The sequence below is a fragment of the Pleurodeles waltl genome, chromosome 6 (genome assembly GCF_031143425.1).
Source record: "Pleurodeles waltl isolate 20211129_DDA chromosome 6, aPleWal1.hap1.20221129, whole genome shotgun sequence".
NCBI classification, from domain to species: domain Eukaryota; kingdom Metazoa; phylum Chordata; class Amphibia; order Caudata; family Salamandridae; genus Pleurodeles; species Pleurodeles waltl.
In genome coordinates this window covers 1,014,486,114-1,014,512,094 of record NC_090445.1, presented here as the reverse complement: position 1 = coordinate 1,014,512,094, position 25,981 = coordinate 1,014,486,114, and the positions used below count along the sequence as shown (strand labels likewise).

The following is a 25,981-nucleotide window of genomic DNA, read 5'->3' as shown; positions in this document are numbered from 1 at the left end:
TACAGAGCCAACTTCCTACACTGAGTGAAAGGATGGATATGTTTGATGTATAGGTCTGAAGACAGATGGATAGTTCTGGAAATGAATGGGCTGACAGATGGATGAAATGGTGACAGACTGTTGGGTGAAAGCCTGAATGGATAACAGAATGTAAAGATGACATGGTGATTATCAGTAGGTGGATGGAAGGAGGAAAAGATAAATTGATAGATGCTTTGATGGAAGAGACAAGCGAGCTCCCCTGGGGAGGGTTGCAATGACTTGCTTTGTTCGCTGTGTGCCATAAGAGCTTTGGTTCAAAGTGGGAGATATTTAAAATTTCTGGCTACTCCCTTGCTGCCTCTTATAGTATCCTCTATAGATTCCAGATCTAGTGAATGGAGACACACACATTGACTGTTAAATAGAGACATGCACAGTGTCTATCATGCTGTGTACCAGTGATGGGGGTGAATGATGTGATAGCTGCTGTCATACAGGAATGCCACAGTACAGGGCCACTGTATCACTTCATATTGGCGTACTTGGGTCCAATTTTTAAGAAAAGCTGGAACAAGCATTAATAAGGTCATTTCATGTTGTGCTTGGATCTAGACTCTTCTTTGTCTTACAACAAGCAATGGTATTTGGGGATGTTTCGTGCATAACTTTAAAATGTGGTATGTACACATAGCTCTTAACTGCTGGATATTCATAACAACAAATAAATCCCCCCCACAAGTGGCCTTTTTACTGTAACTGTGAAAATATATCAAAGCACAGCTTCGAGAATTTTCACTGGTCCATATGGTGAACTTTAACAATTTTCCCCATGCTTCTCCTTCCCTGTCCTGTTGCTCATCTTTCAACATGCCCCCCTCTCCAGCTAGATGATTCTGACTCTGTGAGTCAGAGAAATGGTAAGTGGTGCAAGATATAAGAAAGGTAAAGTAAGGAGAGATGGCTGGAGGAAGAGGTACACAGTAAAAGAAATGTATGGAGCTAGGAAAGGCTTTAGAGAATGGTAGAGAGAATCAAATGCAGAGAGAGCGAGTAGGGTGGGATATTGCTAAAGGTGAGATGGGGCAAGGTTAAAAGAGAAATGAGTTAGAAAGAGGTAGATGCAGAGAGGGGTAGAGGGAGAGGTGAGTTGGAAGATTTGTATAACCATAGGGCAGCTTGTGAATGTTATGACTAAAAGGAGTATAACGCAGCGGCAGCTTCTCTGCTATGGCAGAGGAAACCTTCCCCCGCCAGCAACATAAACTATGTTTATTATTGTTTTATTGTTAAAGGGGCGGGGCCATGGGGCATGACAGGGACACAGGGGGAATGCACAGCACTCTCCTCAGTGCCCATGTGTGTTTGGCCAGCCATCACAGGCCAGCCAAACACAATTGCGCACTGTGCTCTAGCCAACCAGGCACTGTGTTGCTGTGTTACAGAGAGCAGGCAGAGGCTTCTAGTTTGCCTTGGAGTGCCAAGCCAGGGCACTGCGGCCAATTATAATGCTGCTTTCATGCTGCCAGCAGCATTGAAGCAGTGTTAGGATTGGCCGCAGGGCAGGCTGGGAGCCTGTGCCTGCTGTGACGAGGAGTGGTGAGGCGGAGGCAAAGGCGAGCCACGTACGTTTTTTAAAAAAAATTATTTATTGTGTTTGTTGTCCCCCTGCCATGAGCTGCATCACCCTACCCCTTTTGAGCACAATGAGCTGCGACTCGTATAACGGCCACCCCCTGAATGTGTATTTGGGTTTACCCATGCTCCAAGAGGAACAAGCATTTGCAATGGGTCTCGCGTTTGCCCGCGTTAGAGCTATTAGCATTGTAAACTCCTAACCGAACATTTCTTGCCACATAAATTGAAAATGAAAAGAAAAACAGTTTCACATAACTAACCAGACTTTTCTTGCCACATAAACTGAAAAGTAAACGTTTCACATAAGCGAGCCGACTGCCGCCATCAGCGCAAAGCAGACACACAAAAGGAAACAGAAGTTCGCTCGCGGTGAAACGTATCGGCAAAAGTGCAATTATCCATGTAACTGGCAAAAGTGCAATTATCCATGTAACCCGCAAAAGTGCAAATGTAACAGGGTCGATGTCATGCAAAGTGCTCAACTACTGCCAAGTGAGATCATGCTGCGAAATAAAAATAAAAAGTAGTCCAGAAACCATACGGAAAACATTGAGCCTCATATGTTTTCAGTAGTTGGTGGGTGCGCTCGAGGAGGGCTAAACACCAGAAAAGGCATGAGGTATGCATGTCTTTCACTTATGAAATCAAGCGAATTTTAAAAGGCAAGCCCACGAACCAACCAAACTGATGGGAGTGACCTGGGCGTGGTTACAAACCCATAGAGAGATCACACCAGGGACAGAGCGCTTTGCGCTCGACCCTAAAAAGGTAAGAAGTAGATTCATTGATAAGACATTCGCCCTAGCTAAAAGACTGGTGGCAGTGAGATGGAAGTCGCCGATGGGACACAGAATGTTTGTATGGAGAAGTGATGTCGGAAAATGGGTAGAATATGAAAATTTGGCGCTGGACCCCAATGCTAAGTGGGCAAGGTAAATACTGAAATGACTTAAGCATGGGAACTGATCCTGGGTGCCTTTCGAGGCCTAGAGAAAGCTCACGTCAACTGGCCTTTATCAGTACATCACATTGAACTCACCCCCATTGTAGATGCCTCTCAGTGCTTACTTTAACCTTCTTGGCACTGATTACGTATGTAACTCACAGAATGTCACAGATTACGATTGCTTTTGAAACCTCTTTTTCTAATCATCACACAAGGTCTGGTGACAGTTTCTCTGCCAAGCCAGACCCAAAGAGGTAGTGATAGAAAGAGAGGAGAGGTGATGAGACAATGATGAGGAGAATGGCGGAAAGAGAGAGGTATGGAGAGGTGTGAAAGAGAGAGGTTGACTGGGAGAAAGAGTTGAGTCAGACAAGTGTGATAGAGAGTTGTATAAAGAGGGGTTACGCTGACACATGGAGATAGTTAGAGAGAAAGGTTTGAGGAGAGGTGCATTGAGGAGGGCGACAAAGACAGAGGCCCTCATTCTGACCTTGGCGGGCGGCGGAGGCCGCCCGCCAAAGTCCCGCCGTCAGGTTACCGTTCCGCGGTCGAAAGACCGCGGCAGTAATTCTGACTTTCCCGCTGGGCTGGCGGGCGGTCGCCTTCAGGCCGCCCGCCAGCCCAGCGGGAAAGAGGCTTCCACGATGAAGCCGGCTCGGAATCGAGCCGGCGGAGTGGAAGCTGTGCGACGGGTGCAGTTGCACCCTTCGCGTATTTCACTGTCTGCACAGCAGACAGTGAAATACATTTAGGGGCCCTCTTACGGGGGCCCCGCGACCCCCCCTACCGCCATCCGGATCCCGGCGGTCGGACCGCCGGGATCTGGATGGCGGTAGGGGGGGTCGGAATCCCCTCGGCGGCGCAGCAAGCTGCGCCGCCTTGGAGGATTCAATGGGGCGGCGGTACACTGGCGGGAGACCGCCAGTGTTGCCGGTCCGACCGCGGCTTTACCGCCGCGGTCGGAATCCCCATTGGAGCACCGCCGGCCTGTCGGCGGTGCTCCCGCGGTCCTCCGCCCTGGCGGTCTTTGACCGCCAGGGTCAGAATGACCGCCAGAGTATGTTATAAATTAAATGCTCCCAACAACCTGGCAGTGCAATGGATAAATTGGTAGGCTAGTCTATGAAGGTTGAATGTCCAGTAGTCAAGTTAAAAAAAAAGAAAAATCTATGCATACTGGTTTTACAATTACATGTTTGACAACCTTCTCCAACTGGGAGAAGTGAAAAATCACACCGCGTGAGAAGGGGGCTGGACTTCGTGCTGCTGAGAAGCACATAAGAGTCACTTATTCCCTACCCTACCCCGCCCCAAAACTCTCATCTTTAAAAACACATAAGCATGCTGAGGCACGTCCTAGGTGTTTACACACCCATTAATGGTCTGTGCCAGTTCAATGCCTCCTAAAACAAGCTGAAAACTACTGTTTACAGGGGTTTTATGTCATCAACATAATTTTAGATTAAAAACGTCTGTCAGGCTTTCTGTTTTTCCGGATTTGCCAGTGCTTTTGGAGTTGTACCTATAGACTTCAGTTGTGCCAGGATATTGAAAAGTGTATTAGGTGAAGTGTAAATTCTATTTGTTTAGTAAGAAACATTGGCAAGTTTCTACTGATGCTTATTCAGGCTGACTTGTTTAGTCCACCTAGTTTCGGTTCAATCTCATAATTTCTACGCCATGCTTTCTCCATTCCACTCATATTTTGCCGATCACTTTATGTGATCCTGCCCTGTAAGCCTAGGGTAAGGAATATCATTAGCAGCAGAAAAGTCCACTATTAAAAATGACACGAGCCACACATTGCTAGTGCTTTACAATGTGCATGTGCCCTCACCTTTTTGTAGACATTGATGTGTGCACATACCTGCTACGTGATAGTGGCCATGATGCTTCACTGCTCAAAAAGTTGTGGAACACCACTGGTGCTGATCAGCTCCTCACTCCCGAGAACACACTCTGTCACAGGCATGTGTATATCTGTGAAGAGGTCAACTTTAGTGAAATTGTATGGGTCCTGCAGAAAATTCTACATGATGAAAGTGTCTTTTTACATTGCACTACTATTAGGCTATAATGTTTTAGTGAAGTGTCCACACTGTGAGCATCAGGTAGGCATCAGTCCTGGCCACCTGTGTTGTGCATTATTTTAGGTTTAAACACTCAAAAAGATGATAGGAGGAATTCTGGCAATATGTATAACCACTGGCAATCACTCAGGGTAGCATCCCAACTCATTGTTCCACTGGGAAGCCCTAATATAGTAAAGGAAATCCTGTGACTATGAGGTATTAGATAATTATCCAGATTTAAAAAATAATGCTTGACCAGTATCATTGGACCTCCTTATAAGATGTTTTACCTAGTCCATTTAAAGGAAACAGTGTGAGGTTTATAATGTTCTTGTACTAACCACACTATAGTAACTAGCCTATGGGACAACTCTTCAAATATCAGGACCGTTTATCCACCAAGGAATTTTGAGAATACCCATCAAAACTGACCTCCCATATCTGCCAGCTAATAGGATCATTCCAAGATTTGGAATAGACGCCTCACCCACTTAATAGTGGCATGCTTCATCATCGGCTGTTTATTCACATCACACCTCGGTAAGATGATACTACCAAAATTCCTTGGTGGACAAAAGGTCCTGATATTTGAAGAGTTGTCCCATAGCCTAGTTACTATAGTGTGGTTAGTCACTGGTTTGGGAGAACATAACTAGGTTTTTTCTCTTACTCTCAAAGTGTGACATATATAAGGTTCTTGTACCCTAATCCGAATAAAGAACGTTTTCGTTGGAATGATCCGTGTGCAGTTCCAGAATATTGTGGACTAAAGATTTTCTGACAAAAGTATTGTATCTAATTATTTTATTATTATTGCCCTATTCGAGGTTATAATAGAAAATCTAGAGAATGTAAATGATATTCTGACACATCTACCTGGAGGACATTTCAAGGCACAGCAGTATGGAAAAATCACAGTTTAGGACACATTGAGGGCCTAGCTTAGAGCATAGCTTCCATTGAAGCAGCTGGTGCAGGGGCATCAGTGCCCACTGAACCCTGATTATTGCTGTATTTTATCATTCAAACATTAGTCAGGGGGCCCATTTCCTTCCTTGCACTAGGGCCTATGACAAACTGGTTATGCTACTGACTGCTCCAGTAGAAGAATTGCAACTTGTGAAGTACATGAAGGAAAAGGATCGCTGTGTGAAGAGCAGTAATCCATTTGCCTGTCTATATAACATACAAAGCTGTGATCTACATGTAACACAATGTGCTTTACAGCAGGAACATTAACCCTCTGTGCTACATTATGAGTCAAAACTGTGTCAAGAGAACATCACAGATCTCCCCACCAAGTTCGTTTTCCCTCAGAGTTGTCTTACCATTATCATTGTTATCCCCGGGAATGTGTTGGCCGCTCAGAGATCACCGCATCAGGTGTGCTGACACCATAATACATATTAAAATGCAGCCTCTCTGTAGCTAATTATGTAGCCAAACAGTAAAAATCTACTTTCACAATGTTCTTGTTATCAATTTCTTTGAGACAGGGTTCTTGAAAACAAATAGTGCATAAGTTGCGTGTCAGACTCTGCTTTTCATGACTGCTCTTCGTGACTCCACCTTCTTTCAGCTGCTACACCTTGATCCCTACCGTACGGATTCCCTGAGTATTTTTCCATTTCCAGCACTGTCGCTATCAGTGGCGGGACTGAGCAGGGCTCCAGCCCTTCAACAGGGCAGGTGGAAGTGGTGCACTGAAATGAAAGTGGGCGGACTGGCCAGCTTCTTTTGGTGGCAGTGTCCCTTTACCACCCCCTGCAAGCCAGGCCTTAAAATGTTTACAGCAATGTAAGTTCATTAACTAACCACATGGGTGAATATTATCATGGGGATTTGCAGTCCCAGTAGCACTGCTCTTCTCAACGCGCGCTCCTTGCGTGTCTCGTGACATATGTCACGCATATAGCTTGAAAGCCATCTCACTCTTCCAGCTGGGCCATTCCTAAATGTGGTGTTGATTTAAAGATTTCTCTGTTCCCATTCTCCGGCGAGCCCCGCCAATTACAGAAACTTAGCTTGGCCAGAACCCAACTCCCAAACAGTGCCCCGGAGGCATGGGCCAGGAATTCGCTTGGTTCCCTCCAGTGCGCGGAATGTGATGTCACGCACCACATCTGAGGAGCGGTGGCGGGTGAGGAGCGGAGGTTGCATACCCCATGTGGGGAAGGCAAGGGAGGCCGGTCAGGAGTTCCCTAGGCTCGGGGTTTACCTGCAGGGGGTGGGACGAAAGCTGAGATTCCTAAAGAGTGGGTGGAACTCCTGAAACCTCAGCTCTAAAACTACACACAGCATGCGGCCGGGACGGCAGTAGCTGCTAGCTGGAGCAGCTGTGAGCTGCTGGGTCCCGCGTGCACAGCTGCGCTTCGTAATTACTCTGCACCTTCCTGTCAGCATCACGAGGAGGAAAGCCCCTAAAGAGCTCTTTTCATTAGATTTCTTTCTTCTTTTTGTGTGCCCATTCTCGGCTCCTCCTTTCAGCCATGGACCTCGGGGCTGCTCTTGTGACAGTACTGTTGCACTTTCTCGCCTCGGGGCGCCTTGCAAGCGGCACTGGCACGCGCTACCACTACCCATGGAAGAACTGTTTTTACCCGTGTTATGTGGGGCACACTGGCTACGGCGTGGGCCACGGAGAAAGGAGACCAGGTATGTGACAGGCTGCCACCGCGCGCGCTCTCACCCCCTACCACCGTGTATTTATTTCAAGGCATGAAATATAATGAAATGTTGTTTGTGTACAGAAGCTAGATGCCACCGATTTAACGTTTGATAGTGCTACAGGGAATAGATGGTACTATTAAGCCACCAAATAGAATTAATGTTATCGGCCTTAGAGGGATGAAGCTCTGAGGTGGCCCAGTCAGGATGGAAATCTGTGACCCCGTGATTGCACACACATCCTGCTTAGGCGGACAAGCGCATAACTCACGAATTTGTCTGAGTCACTGTTTGGACGACTCAGAGCGCTATGTGAATCTTGGGAGAGGCGCGGCTGGCACAGATGGAATGGTCGAAACGGACGACCATGCATTAACAATGCCCCTTCGTGTAGTTTTAGTGCAGCAGTACAGGGGGTATTACTTCGTTCATTGCTTCTGTTGAGAGAGCATGTACCCTCTAGTGACATAATGCATCGCTTCGCCTATCTTTTATGTTTACTGTGATATTCCATTGCACATGTTACAGTTATTTACTGATTCAGGAAAAGTTAATAACATGCAGTAGGTCAGTGGGTGCAGCGCCTGCTGCAGTGATCCGTGGCTTAGCTATCACATGTTTTAAAGCTGCTGGGTAAAGTCTGCCTTTCATCTTTTCTGGGTTGGTAAAAAAAGTGCAGATGATCAATACATGACGTTGTGGTGGGGGCGGATGCAGAAAAGGCAGCCAACTAACAGATAACCTCTACTTACAAAAATCCATCTTACTACTTCCCTTACTAAACACACAAGAAATGAAGAGCACAGACCGAACACAACAAATACCCAAAGGAATGAAAAAAATACGACTTTACTAGTCACCTCTATGGTTGGGCTCCGAAGTAGCGTGTTACTCGCTGCAAAGCGCTTAACCGTCTAACCAGTGGTAGTAAGCGCTATACAACTACAATTTACAAAATGGACTGGACATGCACCGTTTGGCAGTACAACTTCGGCCTCTTATGAAGCTTTATATCAACATTTCCATTCCCTTTGTGGGAGAAATTTTGCTAATAATGTTGTCTGTTCATTCCACCTAGTGCTGCATGTTTGCAGGTTCCAAGTGCTGTTCATGACGGGTGTTATTATTTCGTGGCATCTAGTGGTAAGTTTTCAGTAACATCAGCTGATGAAAGGCTGAGTTTATACGTGACTTGCTGTTTATACACAGAGGTGAGCAGCGACGGAGTTTCTTTCGCCGTCACAGAGCTTGAACTGACGCTTGTCATGTGTGCTGCATTTTGATACAGACTATTTTTTAGGTGGGCGGGCTTCTCTGTTTTTAGAGGCGCTTTAAGCAGCCAGGCAAGTTTCCATCGCTGCAAAATGTGACACTTCCAGCCTGTAATACAGTGTGTCAGACCGACTGGGTTAAATATTATACAAACCAACTAGTTTGTAAGTGCGCTTTTTACATGTTTTGGTGTGGTTTGGAACAATTTGAATAACCAGTTTTGACAAAAATACCAGTTTCTTGCTTACACCTATAAATTCAGCATGTAGCAGTCGTGCTGATTATAATAGTAACAACACGTGCTGGCTTAAACTGGGGTAAGCATCCCGAAAACACGACACAAACAGCTGGCGCTCGGGGAATATTCCCCAGACTAGCACGCACGACTGCAATTACATATACTCTTCGCAATTGTGAGCATTGGAGTAAAAGAACATGAATTTACAAAAAAGGAAGGGCCGGGATGGACGTACAACATTTTTTCGAGGCATAATATATATTTAAAATTGTGAGAATTACGCTTATAACGTGAAATACATTTCGCCAGTCCTCTGTGTGAAAATTGAACGCAAGGGCGTACCGCGGGTACAAAAGTAACACAAGGCACCGGCGGGAGACTGGTGGAAGCAGGAAATATCACTTGTCTTTGGTACAGGATAGTTTCACGGTTCCTGTGAGACATTTCTTGCTGAAGCTCGCGCATGCGGGCGACAATAATACATAAAAACGTAACGGGGTGGAGATTGGGAGCATAATACATAAAATATGTGAAATTAAACAAACTTGAATTGCACACGATTTTGCCTGCATAACACACATTTTGCTCAAAGGTAGACCTCACCTGGTCAGTACCATGACAATCTGAGTAGGTTTCCTTGTTGTGACTTAAACCCGCATGGTTGTCCTGGTGGAGACCAGGTTGAGGCCACTGCGAGGCTGCAGTGTCTACTTAATGTTTGGTATTTCTGAGGCACAAATCCTAATAATAAATATATTAATATACATTTTAACGTCTGTTTGTTCTATGTCAAACCTTGGACAAACATGTACACTACATTGTTCAGCGAGAGACACCCTACACAGCAGATGTGGTCTATAGTTGACTGGTCCACATCTGTAATGCACTGTGAAACTAGGGGGACGGCTTAAGTGGTTCAGTTGTGCATAGAGGATCTGTCATTTGGAAGAACATATAAGAACTTCAACACACAGTGGGGCATTGTTCATCACAGGTGTTCCGCCAAAGGAAACCCCTGTCTGCAGTGATTTAAGCAGCATAACACACATTGGCAGCGGGATTCCTCCACACCTGGAGTGAGTTGACCCCGCAGGCACTTAGGGGAGTCGCCTTTGGATTGGTGTAGACATACACTTAACGATATCTGTTCCACGGTTGTTGACTTAACATGAAGGGATTTGGTATCCATGGTAAGGAGAAATACACCCAAGGATGAGCTTTTTTTCTCCACTATATCTCCATCATTTTCTCTCTCCCCTTGTTTTCTATGCCCGGTTCATCTCTTAGGCAAAAACCAAACAGATATCCTGCAAATAAGAAACAGACAAGCCTAGAGATTCATTTTGTTTCTGTGCATCTTACTTTTTGCTACCAATGGAGCTTAGAAACACATTACGGAAGTGGTTTGCGCATTAAGTCATAGTTAGAGAATGTCTGGCTAGTCATTACAAACATTAAAGTATTTTTAGATTTTTCAAAAAAAGTTGTTGTGAAACGATCTGCTTCTGACTTTTAGCTTAGTCAATTAGCTCAAAAGTTGTACTTTTTGTCCGCACTTTATAGGAAATAATATCTGTTTTACTGGGGACTGAAGACATGAATATGCAACCCAATTTTGTTAAGAAATTTCATATGTAGCTGGCTAAGCAATCCCAGCCAGGCCACATCCGATTCCTCACAAAGTATACCATCACAGCCAACACATAGTCAGCTTCTCTGCTTCAATACAACACCCTCCTTAAACATACCAACACCCATAAATGCAATATAACATTTTGTGTACCCACCTGCTATTTCACACGTGGCCCAACTGCATATCTGGCTATACACGACCTGACAATACATGTTAGACAACCCTGAGCACTCAAAATTACAACGCAGCACTATCAAAGTGATACTCGCAAACAAGGCAATAAAGTAATCTTGCACACCTACCAACAAAAATAACAACTGAATATTTTAGAGGTTTTTCTGCTCACTCATGCCCACATGATGGCTCCATTGTGGTGTCAATGCCACTCCAGCTGCACGTTCAACAATGAGATAGTTGGTAAAGACCTGCTGTAAACTCACTGTAACAAACACAGTTCTTATAAACTCCATCTTGGGCCACAAACTGGTTGTTTCTTTAAATAATTAGGAATTATTACCACACATCGGAATACATCCATAAATATACAAACCTACCACAGATACACTGTGTTCTAATAACCACCATCACAAAAAAATCTCTGAAACGTATGGAAGGACGCTATCAGGCTACAGAGATCATTACTAAGTCTCAGAAGTGTGAGAAACACCCGTACAAGCAGTGACGAAGGATAGACTCACATTTATATTTAATGATGCTTATAATTACATACTATCTAATGCGATGATGCATTCTGGCTGTGCTGTGATGTGTTTCTTTTAACAATGAAACTCTTAACATTGAAAATGTACCTGTTGTTTACATATAATGAAGCAGGATTATTTGTTGCGAAGTTTATATTCAAAATAAAAAAAAAAAAAGTGAGAAACAGACTATATAATGCGTGATGACATAGCATACATTAAAATACTCATGCGTCTAGTACATCTAACTGAAGACTTTGCTTGATGGTGGTGTAAATGAGATTGTGATTCCAGCAGTTTTAACTGGCCTATGTATATCTAGCTAGTATATTGGAAAGCTGAATGAGAAAGGTGAATCCACCTCGTCTAAATGAAGATTGTGATTCAGCTGCTCTCTAAAGGAAGAAGAAGAATCCAAATTGTCTTAAAGCAAACTGTGAGTCTAACAACTGTAACTTACAAGTGCGAATACAACTGGTTTAAATGAAGACTCTGAGTTCAGTTGTATCAAATGGAGGCTGTGAATACCACTGGTCTGAGTGAAGATTGTGAATCCAAGTGGTTCAGGTGACAATTCTGATTCCAGGCATCTTAAACTGCTAAAGAGATCTAAGTATCGGCCATGACCTGGATTCATCTAAATGAAGTTTGTGCTTTGCAGGGGTCTAAATCAAGACAGTGCCTTAGATTGGTCTACATGAAGACTGCCTCGGATTGGTCTAAATGAGTACATCTGCGGACAATGCTTCTTACTGCTCCAAATGAAAACAGCACCCCCACCGTTTAAAATGATTATTGTGGGACCAAGTGTTTCTGTTTGAAGCCTGCACTTTCTGTGGTCTAAATGACTCTACGTTGATGTAGCCAAATATTAAAAATATGTTTTTTTTAAAATAAATATTTTTTATTTATTTTATGTCTAGAAATTAAAACCGAAAGAACAAAATAACAATCAGTCAGCACTGCCGGGGAGCATAGGTTTGCGTTCCTTATCTAAGCACACATATTGACAGCCAATAACTTCTTCCTCAATACATAAACCAATAGGACCACAAAAGCACATAAGTACAACTTGAGACTGCGTTTCCGTTCCCTCGGCTGTTTGTCAAAAACAGCCCTCCAAAGTCCCCAAACCCAGTGGTGTTTTTTGGTTCACCCTTGTAATTGGTCCACAGTCTCCTCCGCTGCGGAGCATGGTCCATGCCTCTGAGTTATTCAGCCATTGTTGGGGCCCTCTTGACTAACCTCTTATGCCCATTATCCTTCTTAGCTAATAGGAAGCCTCTGCCCAAAAAGGAACAAACAGCCCCAACCCTCCCCATTCATCCATAATGCCATGCCCAGCAGTGTAAGTCTAGGGTCCATTGGCACTCTCTTTCCAAGTAATTACCCCAAGGTGTTTTGTTTCTCGTGCCAGTACCCTATGATAACGAAGCAAGTCCGGATCATGTTAAAGAACGTCCATTCTCAATGGCCCCACCTCAAACAAGTGGGCCTGGAAGCACTCCTCATCATCCATAGCTTTGAAGGATGATAGTAGGCTCGGTGGAGGAATTTCAATTGGATGAGCTTAAGTTTTATGGAAATCGGGGTACAAGGAGCTATTTAAGCCACTGTCCAATCCTCATTACACAACTCCCCAAGGTCTTTTTCCCTCTTCCCCTTCAACTGGGTGAACATGTCTGACCCATTTATAATTAATGCTGTCTAGAGCCTGGAAATACCTTTCCAGCCTAGTGGTTCAATAGTAAGCTTGACTCCAAGAGATTAAAGACGGGGACTTGCATCAGTTTGCCTTTGTATGTGCCTAATATGTGACGAACCTGAGGATTTTGAAAGAATTGGGATATTGCTAGGTTGAACTCTTCCACAAGTTGATCGAACAACATAATGTGAGTCGAGTCTCCTATGTTGCCCAAAGTTGAGATCCCTATAAGACACCATTGGTTAAAACCTTCCAATTATGCCACCCGATTCAGCCATGGCCCCATAGTGGAGTCTCATGTGTCAGGGATTGTCACTAGCAGATAAGTCACAAAGTTTCACACTTGCAGTGTAGTTGTAGTTTCCTGACCACCGGCAGTCCATTGGGACCTGGGGATCATTAAAAGGGTGAATGGATTCCATATGGTTCCAAAAGCCCACTTCAGACCTTACCATTAAGTCCAGTCTTCCCCGAAAAGCTAGTCATTGAGTGGGAGCAGCTGTTCAGCCCAGTAAATGCCTGGAGTCCTTAGCAATCCATCATATTGTAATTTGGTGCATTTAACCATGGAGACCTTCGATGAGCACCTACCCTATAGAAACCACCGCAGGGGTGATTCCAGGTGTGTGAAGAGATATGGGCAAGGGGAAGGTCAGTAATTCTTACAGCATCTTTGGTCAGGTAACCGTTTTGAAAAGAGCAGTATGTGACATCACTTTCAATGGAAGGCTGGCCCAATTGTCGAGCTCTCTTCTGGTGCTTTAAAAAAGCGGGTGCATATCGAGCGATCTGGCAGTCTCAGAGTTACTGGTGAACTGCATCCCCAAGTATTTAAAAAGACGGTCACCAACTTTAATTGAGAGGTGTTTCAGCCAAGGGAATTCAGACTGGGAACTGTATTGGTTTGTCCCAGTTTATTTTCAGGCCAGAGGTTTCACCATATATTTCCAGGATGTTCATTATCCAAAACTATGTTTTCAGGCAGTTCGAAGGAAAGCTATTCTTTCAATTGCTATAAGTGAAGACCGTGCTACTCATGGATCTAAATGAGGCCTGTGCTTCTACTTTGTTCAAATTAAGACAACAAGCAAGCAAAAAGGATTGATGTAAGAATGTGCTTCAGCTGCTCTGAGTACCACTGTTCTTCCAAAAAGGCAGACTGAAATATGTGCTCTCCTAATGTCTAATAGCATTTTGTGCTTCCAATTGATATATAAATGGTACTCTGCTTCCAATTGTCCAAATGTAGACGGTGCTTCCCAATAGAGGTGGTTCTGTGGGATTTGGAGTGAGAAGAAGCTCTGTAGGATTGGGTAATAGAATCGGATCGTCGGACGGGGTAAGAGCATTAGCTGTGTGGGATAGTTGTTAAGTGGCATTGTGTAGAAACACTAGCTCATGACATGATGCAATTTAGTTGATTCTTTGAGAGGGGATAAGAGCTCTCGCTCTGTGCAGTTGTGTGATAGAGTCGGTGCCTTGGAATGTGGTAAGCGCACTAGCGCCGTCTTGTTCCAGCCCTTCCTTGTACACCCTGTAGTGGGCAAGTTTTAATTTGCCCTTAGAATGAGCATTTCGCCCATGCATTTGGTTTACCAGTCTTGGAAAGTAAAGGAACAACTGCGTCACAGGGAATTAAAATGACATGCCCAGGCTCATGGAATTATATGAGCGACAGAAGCCGGGGTGAGGCCCGTCGTTCAGTCGTGGTCCCAGTCAGCAGTTTGTGCCTCAGTGACAAGAGCTGAAATTCAAAGGTATAGTTTTCGCGACCTCTCTCATGTGGCAATGTACTGCACATTCACGATAAATCGTGAAAAACCGTACACGGAGTGCTAAATTGTGTTGGTCCGGACCCGTGCACGAAGAGCAACATTGTGATGGTCTGCACGCGGACCGGTGCACGAAGTGCCGTATTGTGATGGTCTGCACGCGGACCGGCGCACGAAGTGCCGCATTGTGATGGTCTGCACGCGGACCGGTGCACGAAGTGCCGTATTGTGATGGTCTGCACGCGGACCGGCGCACGAAGTGCCGTATTGTGATGGTCTGCACGCGGACTCGTGCACGAAGTGCCGTATTGTGACGGTCTGCACGCGGACCGGTGCACGAAGTGCCGTATTGTGATGGTCTGCACGCGGACCGGTGCACGAAGTGCCGTATTGTGATGGTCTGCACGCGGACTCGTGCACGAAGTGCCGTATTGTGACGGTCTGCAGTCTGCACAAGCACCTGCACAAAGGTTGATAACTCCACCCGAAGAGCTTCATAAAAGGCTTGTTTGATTTCTTCCTTTTACATTCGTATACGTTTCGAGGGCGTGACAATATGGTGCCTTTAGTCGTCACTCAGCTGCTGACGGTTGCTACTGATGAGAAAAAGCAAACCCTTAACGAGGTCTGACTACTGTTATGACAGCAAACTGCACAGGTGCGACCCTGGGTCAGCCAAACGGGAAACACAGTATCCTATTTGCAACACATGGTGTGAGATTTCGATGACTTAATCCCCTCGTGAGAGATCCTGGGAGCGGTTGTAGACAAAGCCTGAAGGATCATCACACAGGGAGCCAACCGTGTCCACCATTGCTCTGTCAGGAAGTGTCTGTGTCTTTCCTGCCTGGAGATCACGTGGCTGGTTCACGTTATGGTATTCCGACAGAGAAGGCCTCCAAATGGGTAGAAAGTGTGAAATCACATGCATACTTTTTCTTGGCCAGATTTTGGGCTCATTAAATAATTAGCACAAAGGGTGCTCGCTTCCAATTTTTGTTTCAGCATCTAGGGCCGTATGTCCCACTCTGCAGCTTGGAATAGAGTGCCAAATCACAGAAAATGCTATTTTCCCCACTGTAGGCTTAAACACATTAATGTGCTTGGAACAGAGCACCAGTTAATAGCTTACAGAATATTTTTGAAGCCGCTGGTTCGCCTTTCACTGTGTACACTGTAGCCCCTCTGAATTTAAAATGGGGGAAGAGATCCCCCCTACAGTCAGACGCAGGGGATTACTGCACCTATATGCAGGGAGTTGCTGGGGAGGAGGGGGGGTATCTGGACCACCTAACCTCCCTCCCACGGGACATCCTGAGGGCACACAAACTGTGCCCTGCCAGTGTGTGACACACGGGGCATGTCCTGAGGGCCTTCTTGGCTCTGTACACCCAACTGTGAACTGGCACAGAGGCAAAGCATTAGCACATTTGCATGGGGCCACACCCGGTGCACATATGGACATGCCCTGTTGACATTGCAATGGCATTTATTTAGTCTGCGGGCGCCTTCTGGAAAACCAAAGTATCTCATGTACACATAAAGTGGGCACACATACCTGTTGTATTCCAGTCCATGTGCTATATATAATACGACCTCTGGAGGTAAGTGCACACACAAAATTGTGTGATAGTGGTAAGTTGGTGTAGAAAATATATTTCAAAAGCCGTTTTCATATGTTCATATGTTTTCATATGTTATTCTCTTCTTTGATTACTGCTAAATTAATTATTAAGTTCAAAGACCAACACTATCCATTGGGTTACAGTAATTGCACTGATAGATTTTGAGCCAGCTATTGTTAGGGTACGTGAGATGTGACTTGTAGAAATGTTGGACCATTTGCTGCAGGTGTACCGGAAATATGTGTGGATTCTGCTGTAGAAAGTCGAGGGGGAAGGGCAGGCTTTTCCTACTTCCTGTCTCTTCTCAAGGTAACAGGGTACCCTCTCTTGGAGGGTGAGTTACTCTGAGGTAAAGCACCATATTTGAGTCTCTGCTTTTTAACCCTAGCAAACCAGGACTTGGACTCACCTCCCAAATTCTCCAGTATTTGCATTTAATAGATACACATTCTTGAGACATTGTCATGCAGGGAGTCCCCTGTAAATTAATATGTATCAGTAAACAGTATTACCATGACTTCAGGAAAGAACAGTGTTCTTTCAGTAGCACATTAACCTCACTGCCAACCGCCTGAACTTCAGATAAAGATGTGACCGTACTGAGGTAAATGTTTCCTGAGACCATGCCTGATGTGGCTTGAGGTGGCATTCCAACAATTGAAGGTGTGCTTTTCCAAAGTCTCTTCTCCTTTATCAAACTAACTCTGTGCCCTCTCTAGGAGAGATGAGGTGCTATGAGGGCATCCTTTGCGAGTTTTTGCCACAGGGCAGTGCAGCAAGTCACTTTGCTGCGCTGCCCTGCATCTAAAGGAAAGGGCAGGAATGTGTCGTATTAATGAAATATGGTGCATTCCTGTCCCTTCTGCCTGCGCACAAAATGGTGTCTAGTGCCAATGCACCATGGTGCACGGGTGTCTGCGTTGTTGGCACAATTGTTTTTGTGCAGGAAGCAAACATTCCTGCACTAAAACAGAAGGGAACATTCCTGCACCAAAACAATCAATGGAGGCAGAAAGAGGAAAAATCGAGGAGAAATAAATGTATTTCTCCTCGTTACGCCCCCCGGGGAGGTGCACAGCTTTGACGTATTCCCAGGTTTACAGATCCCCGTAAATCTGGGATTGTGTCAAAATGTATGGGTGTTGCAGGGGGAAAACCCACTGCAACGCCCGTGGAACGCCTCCTTGACATAGAGTAAGGCAATGCAGCCATACTCCATATGTATGAGGCCATGCAGGGTTGCTTTGCATCGCTTCATGTATGACTAAGAGGCCTGGGCAACCAGAGCCCCCTAACTGACTGATGCTATGGAGGCAGACACCCATATAGAAATGTTGAAACATTTCTCAGCAGGCCAATGACCCCGAAAACCCATTAGCACTGGGGAAGAATCAGTCAGCTGCCTGCGTTTCAGAAGCAGGTATGTTAGAAGATTTTACAAGCCGTGGTCAACAATTTTATTGGGGCCTCCAATAAGAGAAGCACCTGTTTCTAGGTTTAAAAACGACATAAATAAATACACATGACCTTCAGGGTATAGCTCTGCAAGTACAGCATCTGTCGCCAGCTGCCTCATCGTTATTAAACCGGGCAGGTTTAATCTGAAACTTCTAAATAAACATTGCAGCCCAAGTGTGGGGAACTGAAAGATGGTAGGGCCTGGGGAGTGAAGCCCCCTGTGCCCCTCCTTTTGACGGCCATGTTCATTGGCACCCTCGTACTCTGTTTCCCCAGAGGCCAGCCTGCTCTGGATGAAGGTCAAAGACGTGAACAGGAGAGCAGTCATCAGGACCCCAGGAAGGAATTCCACGGCAATTTGTTCAGCTCTAATCGAGAGGTGCTTGAGCAATCCCGCTCTGCTTCGGCTAATTAGCCCCCAACGGAAGAGCAGGCCGTCAGAGATCGGTATGCGCTAATGCATCATAAAGGAGCAGTGTGAGCGGGGCTGTCTGCGGAGAGTGGAGAGAGACAAATGAGTTTTCGGTGTGCTGACACGAGAACACGGTCGTGGCCACCTTGATGCATGTCACACGACCTCATGTGCTTCATTACATCAGCAGTTATTTTTACTACCCAGTACCGGGCGTCCAGCTTAGCCAGGGCAGCTTTCCCTCCAACTGAGTCCAAATTCAAGCCATTTTATGTAAATGTGTCTAAGGTTGGTACCCCGCATATTAGAAGTGGGCGAGCAACTGAAAGCTCGAGCCAGCCTAGAGCCTGAAAATTGGGTGTGGCTCAGCTCGAGGTCATGTTGGAACCTCAAGCCCATAACGAGCCGAGCTTTCATAAGGCTTCCAGTTGCCACCCTCGCTCTACATAGGTTGTAGGGTTGGCCAGACCTACCAATACTGGAACTGAGGAGCCAGGTTTAAATCTCGCGGTTGGCTCAACAATTGATTCAAGGCAAATCAGTTAATCTCCCCTGCCTAAAACAAGCATTGGCAAAGCCATCAGGTTTCGCCTCTGCAAAATCTATTGTTTTTGACATTATTTTTTAGACATGATACACAGCATCGCTAGCTGGTGTGCACAATGTTTTAAAGTTAAATAAAAAAGCACTATGACCAGACCATCACTGTCCACGTCATAGCTTGTTTTTAAAAAACTTTAAGCCATGTTGTACAACATCTAGCGCCACTGTGCAACGCCTTAAAAAAACTTTGACAAAACCAATAGTTTTCACAGAGGTGAAACCTTTTGTCTTTGCCAATGCTTGTTATGTATATGAGTTGAGAACACTGGGAAGTTGTCCACGTCTAAAACCAACGACCATGGCGTGGCTGAAAAATACAACGTAGTCAATGCTGCTATATATTTTTACACACCTCTCATAAGAAAAGAGGCGCACAGCAGTGAAAAGAAAACAGCACCCACATGCAGTCATCTAAACCTGCAAACATATCAGTTTTATTGCATTCTAAAAATTGCAGTGCTTCCATGAACATGTGTATGCAGTGTGCAGATGTGTCCAAGTACCCACTCTCCACCAACTGATTCTGAAAACTGTGCTATAATCTTGGATTCCCTACTTTGGCAGCTTGTGGGAACCTGTGCAAATTACTTCCTCGTCATATGCTTTATTCCACTTAAACTTCCCCTTTCAGGATGCTGGGAAATAGGATAAATGGAGGCAAGAAAAACACCAGAGAAATAATTCTATAAAATTACTGCTCCCTTAATCGAAAAGCAATATGGGAAGATAAGAAGGCAAACAGACTTGAAATGACTCCCTGGGGCACCGTATTATGCATGTGGTCAAGATGTGATCTTGAATACTGCACCATCATTTGGACTGGTCGCCATCCTAGTACAGTGGACAAAACAATGGGAAGGAGGTCTAAACATCCCGGGTAGAGGCAGGTTGACAGGCAAGCACCACGAGCAACACGAAAGCTAGGGTCAGTATGAGCTCAATGTTCCAATGGGACCGTGAGTCAGATCCAGGCTTTTGGCTCAAGCTTTAGTGACTCACCAATCTCTACACTTTACTAAACAAAGACATCATTAATGCACACTCTGCATAGTGCCAGTAATATATTGACTTCTCACGTCCCCTTTTCTAGACAAAGATGTCATTCACGCCACACTATGTGATGCCAGTTGATGTATTGCATTTTCTTTTACAAATATTATTTAAAAATAATTGAGATGGCAGTTGCAAGACCACAGGGAGGAGATAATTGGCCTGCAGATGCACTCCTCTGGATTTTTCATTCCTAAATCTAAAAGAAAGTACCTTCAGAGTGAGTAGCCATTGGAAGGACACTGGCCAGTAGCCAGTTGCCAGTGACTGGTAGCTGTTCTTGGTCCAAGCTCAACGCCAGGCACGGATGGAAAAGAAAGCAAGGAAGTGAAAACAGACGACATGCAGAGGATGTGCTGGCCAACCAGATGCACATAAATTAGAGTAATTTTGGAATAAACCAATGGTAAGTTCAGTAAAGTATGGGGTGAGATTCTAAATCCCTTTCAAGATTTCTTTTTATTTACGAAAGACTTACAAAACCTAAAATTGAATCTGATCTTGTTTTATGTAACTGGTGCATGTGTAAAGCCTCCAATACCTTTGCATTGAGTTCACGCTGTATAAAAACTGCAGAAAAATGCACAAAGGGGTAAAAAAAAGTATTAACATAACAGGGAGAGACAAATACATTCCATCTTAGTGGCTGATTTGTACAAAGTGAAGCCAGAAAACCTCCTCCTCTAAAATTGTGTGATCTTAGGCAAATATGTTATTTCACCAAAACAAATTTTTCTTCATACTCTCAAATAAAAACTTTCAAATATCTGAGTTTAGAATATTAGCTGCACAAAAAACATAATATGTTTGATTTAATACTCTATAAAGTTGCTCTATAATAATTTAGCCCACATACACAAGGCTGGACTGGCCGTACTCAGGAGGCCAGAAGGATGGGAGGTCGGTTTTGTTACTGGGGCCGGTTTTATAGCAGTGTAGCAGTTTTAAAAGTATCCACTGCAGAGATCCTTGTATATTCAGCAGTTTTCAGGCAACAATAAAAGTGTCAAGATAACTCTTGTGATTAATATACCTGTGGAAGAGAGATCAGAGTTTTGTCTAGTGACAGTTTTGACTCATCTAAGGTAGTGGAGAGGATTAATAGGCCATCTGCAATGAACGTGACCCATGCAGATCATAAAACAGTATTTTATGGCCATAACTCAGTGGGATACTTCTTTTGTCACAAATATCCTTTTGTTGAAGTTCAAAAGTTACAATCATAATGTAGCACATTGATGTATTAACTCATCAAAGAGCTGCATGCAAACTGCGCAGTACAGGTTAGAAAATTAAGGGCCTGATTTAGAGTTTGGCGGATGTGTTACTCCGTCACAATGTGACAAATATACCCGCCCTATTCTGATCTCTATAGGCTATTATGGAATTGTAATCCACAGAAGGGATATCTGTCACATTTGTGATAGTGTAAGCCCCTCTGCTGACCTCTAAAGCGGGTACTATGTTTTTCCTAGTATTTCATTACCTTAATGTTCCTAAAAGGCTTTGTTTGGGTAGAAATGAATTCTTATTAGTAAAGCTAACCCTAACTACTGTGTTACGATCTGAATCCGGAGTTTGTTCTTCTTTAGATCAAGCACTCTTTCAAAATGCCTACAGTATGACTAACATGTAAATCCTATACATTGTAGCCCCTTTGCCTTATGTAACATTTTCTATACACTGATTTTCTCGTGTATAATTCATAGTCTCTGTACGTGTGCATGATGTAAAGGTCTCCAACCCCATACACTAGTATGAGAGGTGCTATAAAACAAATTAAATGCTTGTGAGGAAGGGGCTATGGAAAGAGGAGAGGTTTTTGGAGGGTAATAGTGATGGAATCATTGAAGAGCCTCAATAAAGGTTATTGTATTCTGATGCAGTCTAAGGTCATTGTTTACTCTAAAACCTAATACAGTTGAATATAGAACCCCCTCCAAAGCCTTATTGTGGTGGTCCGGCTTACTCACCACGCTCACTTGCTATGCACTTTACCATGCACCTGGTCTCACAGTGTTTGCAGTGACCGCTTTGGGTTCCCAGTCTGGCCCTGCACATACAGAGTTCACAAGACAATTGTCTTGCCTCTTGGTTCACTAATGGCACTGTCACCACTGGGACATGGGGGCAGAAATGGTTCTAAGTTCATGTTTAAAAACTATCACTTTTAATAAGAACTCAGTGCAGTGCTGTTATTTGATGTATTAATGTCAAATCTTTCACATGTTATTAAAATATACTGCCTTGAATTTTGAAATTATTAAATTTCACATTATATTTGTTGTATGGTTCACATAGCTACCGTTTTCAGGGCTCGGCTCGTTCATGAGCACTGAAATGCTTGGCTCGGCTCTGGCTCAGCTCTCCCTGTTAATTTGTTCAGTCACCCACCTCTAATGCATATCTGACACTCAGCGGCCATTTTACACCTACGTTGCCACCCTCACACACACCCAAACTAATGCTGTTGGCCAGCCCATTACTGAGCCCTGCCATGTTTGTCGATAAGGGGCACAATTTTAATATTACACTTCCAAACCCAGTCACTCAATTCTTATTGCACACTCCAGCTAAACTAATCATATTGTCTGTTACTAAATAAAATCCTCTTTCCTTGAGCACGATCACAGAAGACCTTTGCTATAACCCAGTGGCATTAAGAAACCTGAGTGGGGCCCCTCTGCACAATTCATTGAGCAGGTCCCCCACACTCCGGATCCAATCAGGAACTCTCAGGGCAGGAGCCTACCACTCGTGCACAGTGCCAGAGACCCCCCTGGAGCTCGAGGCCCCCCCTTCCACACTGTAGGGGCTACTGTTATACCTCTACTATAACCAGGGCCACAGAAGCAGAGTGAGGATCACATTATGCGGCATGGTTGAATAAAAAATACCACAAAAACAAGTAATTTATTCAGGGTAATAAGGCACATTTTGTGATAGTATTGCTCATTATTTTGTGTTTTTTACATATGGAAACACTCTCGTGGCAAAGACGTTACCTTATTGGAGCCTGTGTAACAACCAAATAAAGTTAGAAACTATTAAAAAATGATCAGTCAGCTTTTGTGGTGACCCTTCCACAGCATAGGAGTACATTGTGCCACATTACAGTTTAGTAATTTGTAATCCAAGTGAGCTAGAACAAATTTATTTTCTAACATCTGTAAATTATGCAGCAAATGAAATGATGTATTAAGTCGAAAATCCATAATTTTGCTGAATGTACAGTAAGGGTCGCACAATCACATCATTCCATTGACTCTCCCTATGACCCTGAAGAGACAGCGCCTCAAGATAAATTTGTTTAGAATAACTAAAGATACATGGACTGAAAGCCTGCCAATAGATCCACAAATGATTAAGGGAACACGGACTGGATAATAAAGGTCTGACAATGTTTTCTGCCTCTTAAAAGTAGGAATATGCTCAGTTCCTGTAAAGTGATGCATAATGCAAGCTTCTTGGTGCTCCTAGCTTGTTCTGAATCAAGTTTTTTAGACATACCCTGTGCCCCACTGGCGATTTAGACTAGGACATTGCACTACACACCCAAAATCCACACCCATTCATTGCCTGCTTTGAGGGCTAGAACTTCAGGGACAGCGGATGTCACATGCATCATTTTATAAATTATCCAAAATAAATTAAATAAAGCACCGGTGGTGCATTAAACCACTCCTTTACTTGCAAGTTCACACATTCCTTTGAATAACGTATACTGCCTCGTACCACTAAAGCTTGGCTCCTATCCTTAAACTACCCTTCCTCATACTAAGTCAAAGCACCTACCAGTGAACTAATGCTCTTCTTTCTGTACTGTTAGAAATGTGGTCTCTCATCGACAGTGGTTTGTACCCTGTCCAAGAAAGGACCCCCAATCTAGTCAGGGTAAGGGAACCACACGGCTAAGATAAACCCTGCTTACCCCCTTGGTAGCTTGACTCAAGCTGTCAGGCTTATCTCAGATGCAATGTGAAATGTATTTGTACACACACACAGTAACACAGTAAAAACACTAGAGAAGTTTAGAAAAATAGCCAATATTTATTTGAGTAAAACAAGACCACACTGACTAAAATCCAACCTACACAAGTAAAGATATCACTTCTTAAATGTTTCAATGTGTTTTAATCCATAGGAATCAATGGTTGTAGCTTTTTAGCACAAAGTACCTGGGATGTGTCAAAACAAAGACGATGTGGGCCACAGGTCAGATGATCCCCCGAAAAGCAAAGCAATGCATTGGTTCCTTATTGGGTAGGGTAGGTGATGCATCCATTCTTTCTTCGCAGGAGAGCCAATGAGTCGGTTCCTTACTGGCGGGAGAGGTGATGCATCAATTCTTGTGTTGCATTGATTTCTGGACACACAGCCTCGGCTCCTTACTGCGGTATTGGTTTGATGAAAAATTGACACCCAGGGACAATGCGTGGAAATCCAGACGTGCTATGTTGAAGGAGCTGCAGGGGAAAAGACGCTGCATCGAATCTGCAGCTAAAAGAAGGGTGCTGCATCGATTCTCCAGCCGCAGAACAGGCGCTGCATCGATTTTTCTGCTATGTCCCATCGGTGCATAGTTTTTCTCCTTCAGGTCAACAGCTTACACTTCTGACGACCCAGTGACTGCAGTTGGCACCCCTTGGCAAGTCAGGACTCTCAGCAAAAGAGCCCACGCACTGGCAGGTGAAGTCTTTGATGTCCCTGAGACTTCTTAACAGGAGGCAAGCTGAGTTCAAGCTCTTGGAGAACCTTGGCAAAAAGAATGTAGAAAGCAAAGTCCAGTCCTTTCACTCATAGGACAGAGGCAGCAAGCAGCAGGCCAGCACAACAAAGCAACAGGCAGAGTGGCAGTCCCTCCTACAGCATAAAGCTCTTCTTCCTGGTAGAATGTGCTCTGTCCAGAATTTTTCTAACTTTGTGAGGCCAAAAGTTCAATACTTAGACCCATTTCTGTCTTTGAAGTAGGCAAACTTCAATGAAAAGTCTTTGTAGTGCACAAGATCCTGCTTTTTCCTTGCCTTTTTGCCTTTGTGTAAGAACAAGCACAGCCCTATTCAGATGCAAGTGTCAGCTCCTTCCACCACTCTAGCCCAGGAAGTTCCACCAGACTATGGGGGACAAACTTCCGCTCTCTTTGTGTGACTGTCTAGAGTGAATTCACAAACAGCCCAACTGTCATCCTGATGCAGACGTGTATTCCACAGATAGACAGGGAGAGGCACATAATGGTCAAGCAAGAAAATACCCACTTTCTAAAATTGGCATTTTCAAACTTACAATCCAAACACTTCACCAAACGATGTATTTTTAAGTAGTTAGTTCAGAGACTTAAAAGTCCAAATCTCTATCTGCTCCCAATGGGAAACTACATTTAAAAGATATTTCAAGGCTTTCCCTATGTTATCCTACCGGAGAGATAGGCCTTGCATTAGTGAAAACTACATTTAGCATTATTTCACTATCAGGACATGCAAACTACACCAGTACATGTCCTACCTTTTAAATACACTGCACCCTACCCATGGGGCTACCTTGGTTCTACCTTAGGGATGACTTACATGTAGTAAAAGGAAAGGTTGGTGCCTGGCAAGTGGGTGCACTTGCCAGATCGAAATGGCAGTTTAAAACTGCACACACAGACACTGCAATTGCAGGCCTGGGACATGTTGCAGGGCTACTCATGTGGGTGGCACAATCAGTGCTGCAGACCCACTAGTGGCCTTTGATTTACAGGCCTTGGGCACACATGGTGCAGTAAACTAGGGACTCTGCAGTAAATCCAAATATGCCAATCAGGTATAAACTAATCACCCATGCAATTTAGACAGAGAGCACTTGCACTTTAGCACTGGTCAGCAGTGATAAAGTTCCCAGAGTTCTAAATCCATCAAAAACGAAATGCAGCACACAGTCAAAAACAGGAGGTCGGAGGCGAAATGTTTCGAGATAACCCTGCAAGCAAGGGGCATTTTCAACAAGTACTGTGCCACCTAACTGGTAATCCATCTAACTTAATCCATACTCTTCATTACTAATCCATACCACCCATCATTGTTCCAACGTCTCTTCCCACTAAATGATGTATCCTACACAAATCCACTTTTCTTGCACTAAAATATGTCTTTTTCTAGTACATAATGTCTCCTCCCTCCCTATGTTAACTCTCCCTACTGAAAATCTCACCCACTTCTCCACAATAACATG

At 44.3% G+C, this 25,981-nt stretch overlaps 1 protein-coding gene across 3 annotated transcripts in view; it reads left to right on the top strand.

Annotated features, from left to right (window-relative positions):
- Nucleotides 1-25,981, top strand: part of MEGF6 (multiple EGF like domains 6) — a 1,002,006-nt gene that overhangs the window by 632,623 nt on the left and 343,402 nt on the right. Inside the window, exon 1 of one of the 3 annotated variants that reach the window (XM_069239940.1) lies at nt 6,979-7,290. The exons of the other annotated variants lie outside the window; for them this stretch is intronic. Within the exon in view, the coding sequence (XP_069096041.1) occupies nt 7,125-7,290 (166 nt within the window). The 5' untranslated portion in view covers nt 6,979-7,124. Of the gene's footprint in view, nt 1-6,978; nt 7,291-25,981 lie in introns of those variants that run through there. 3 annotated transcript variants of the gene reach the window in all.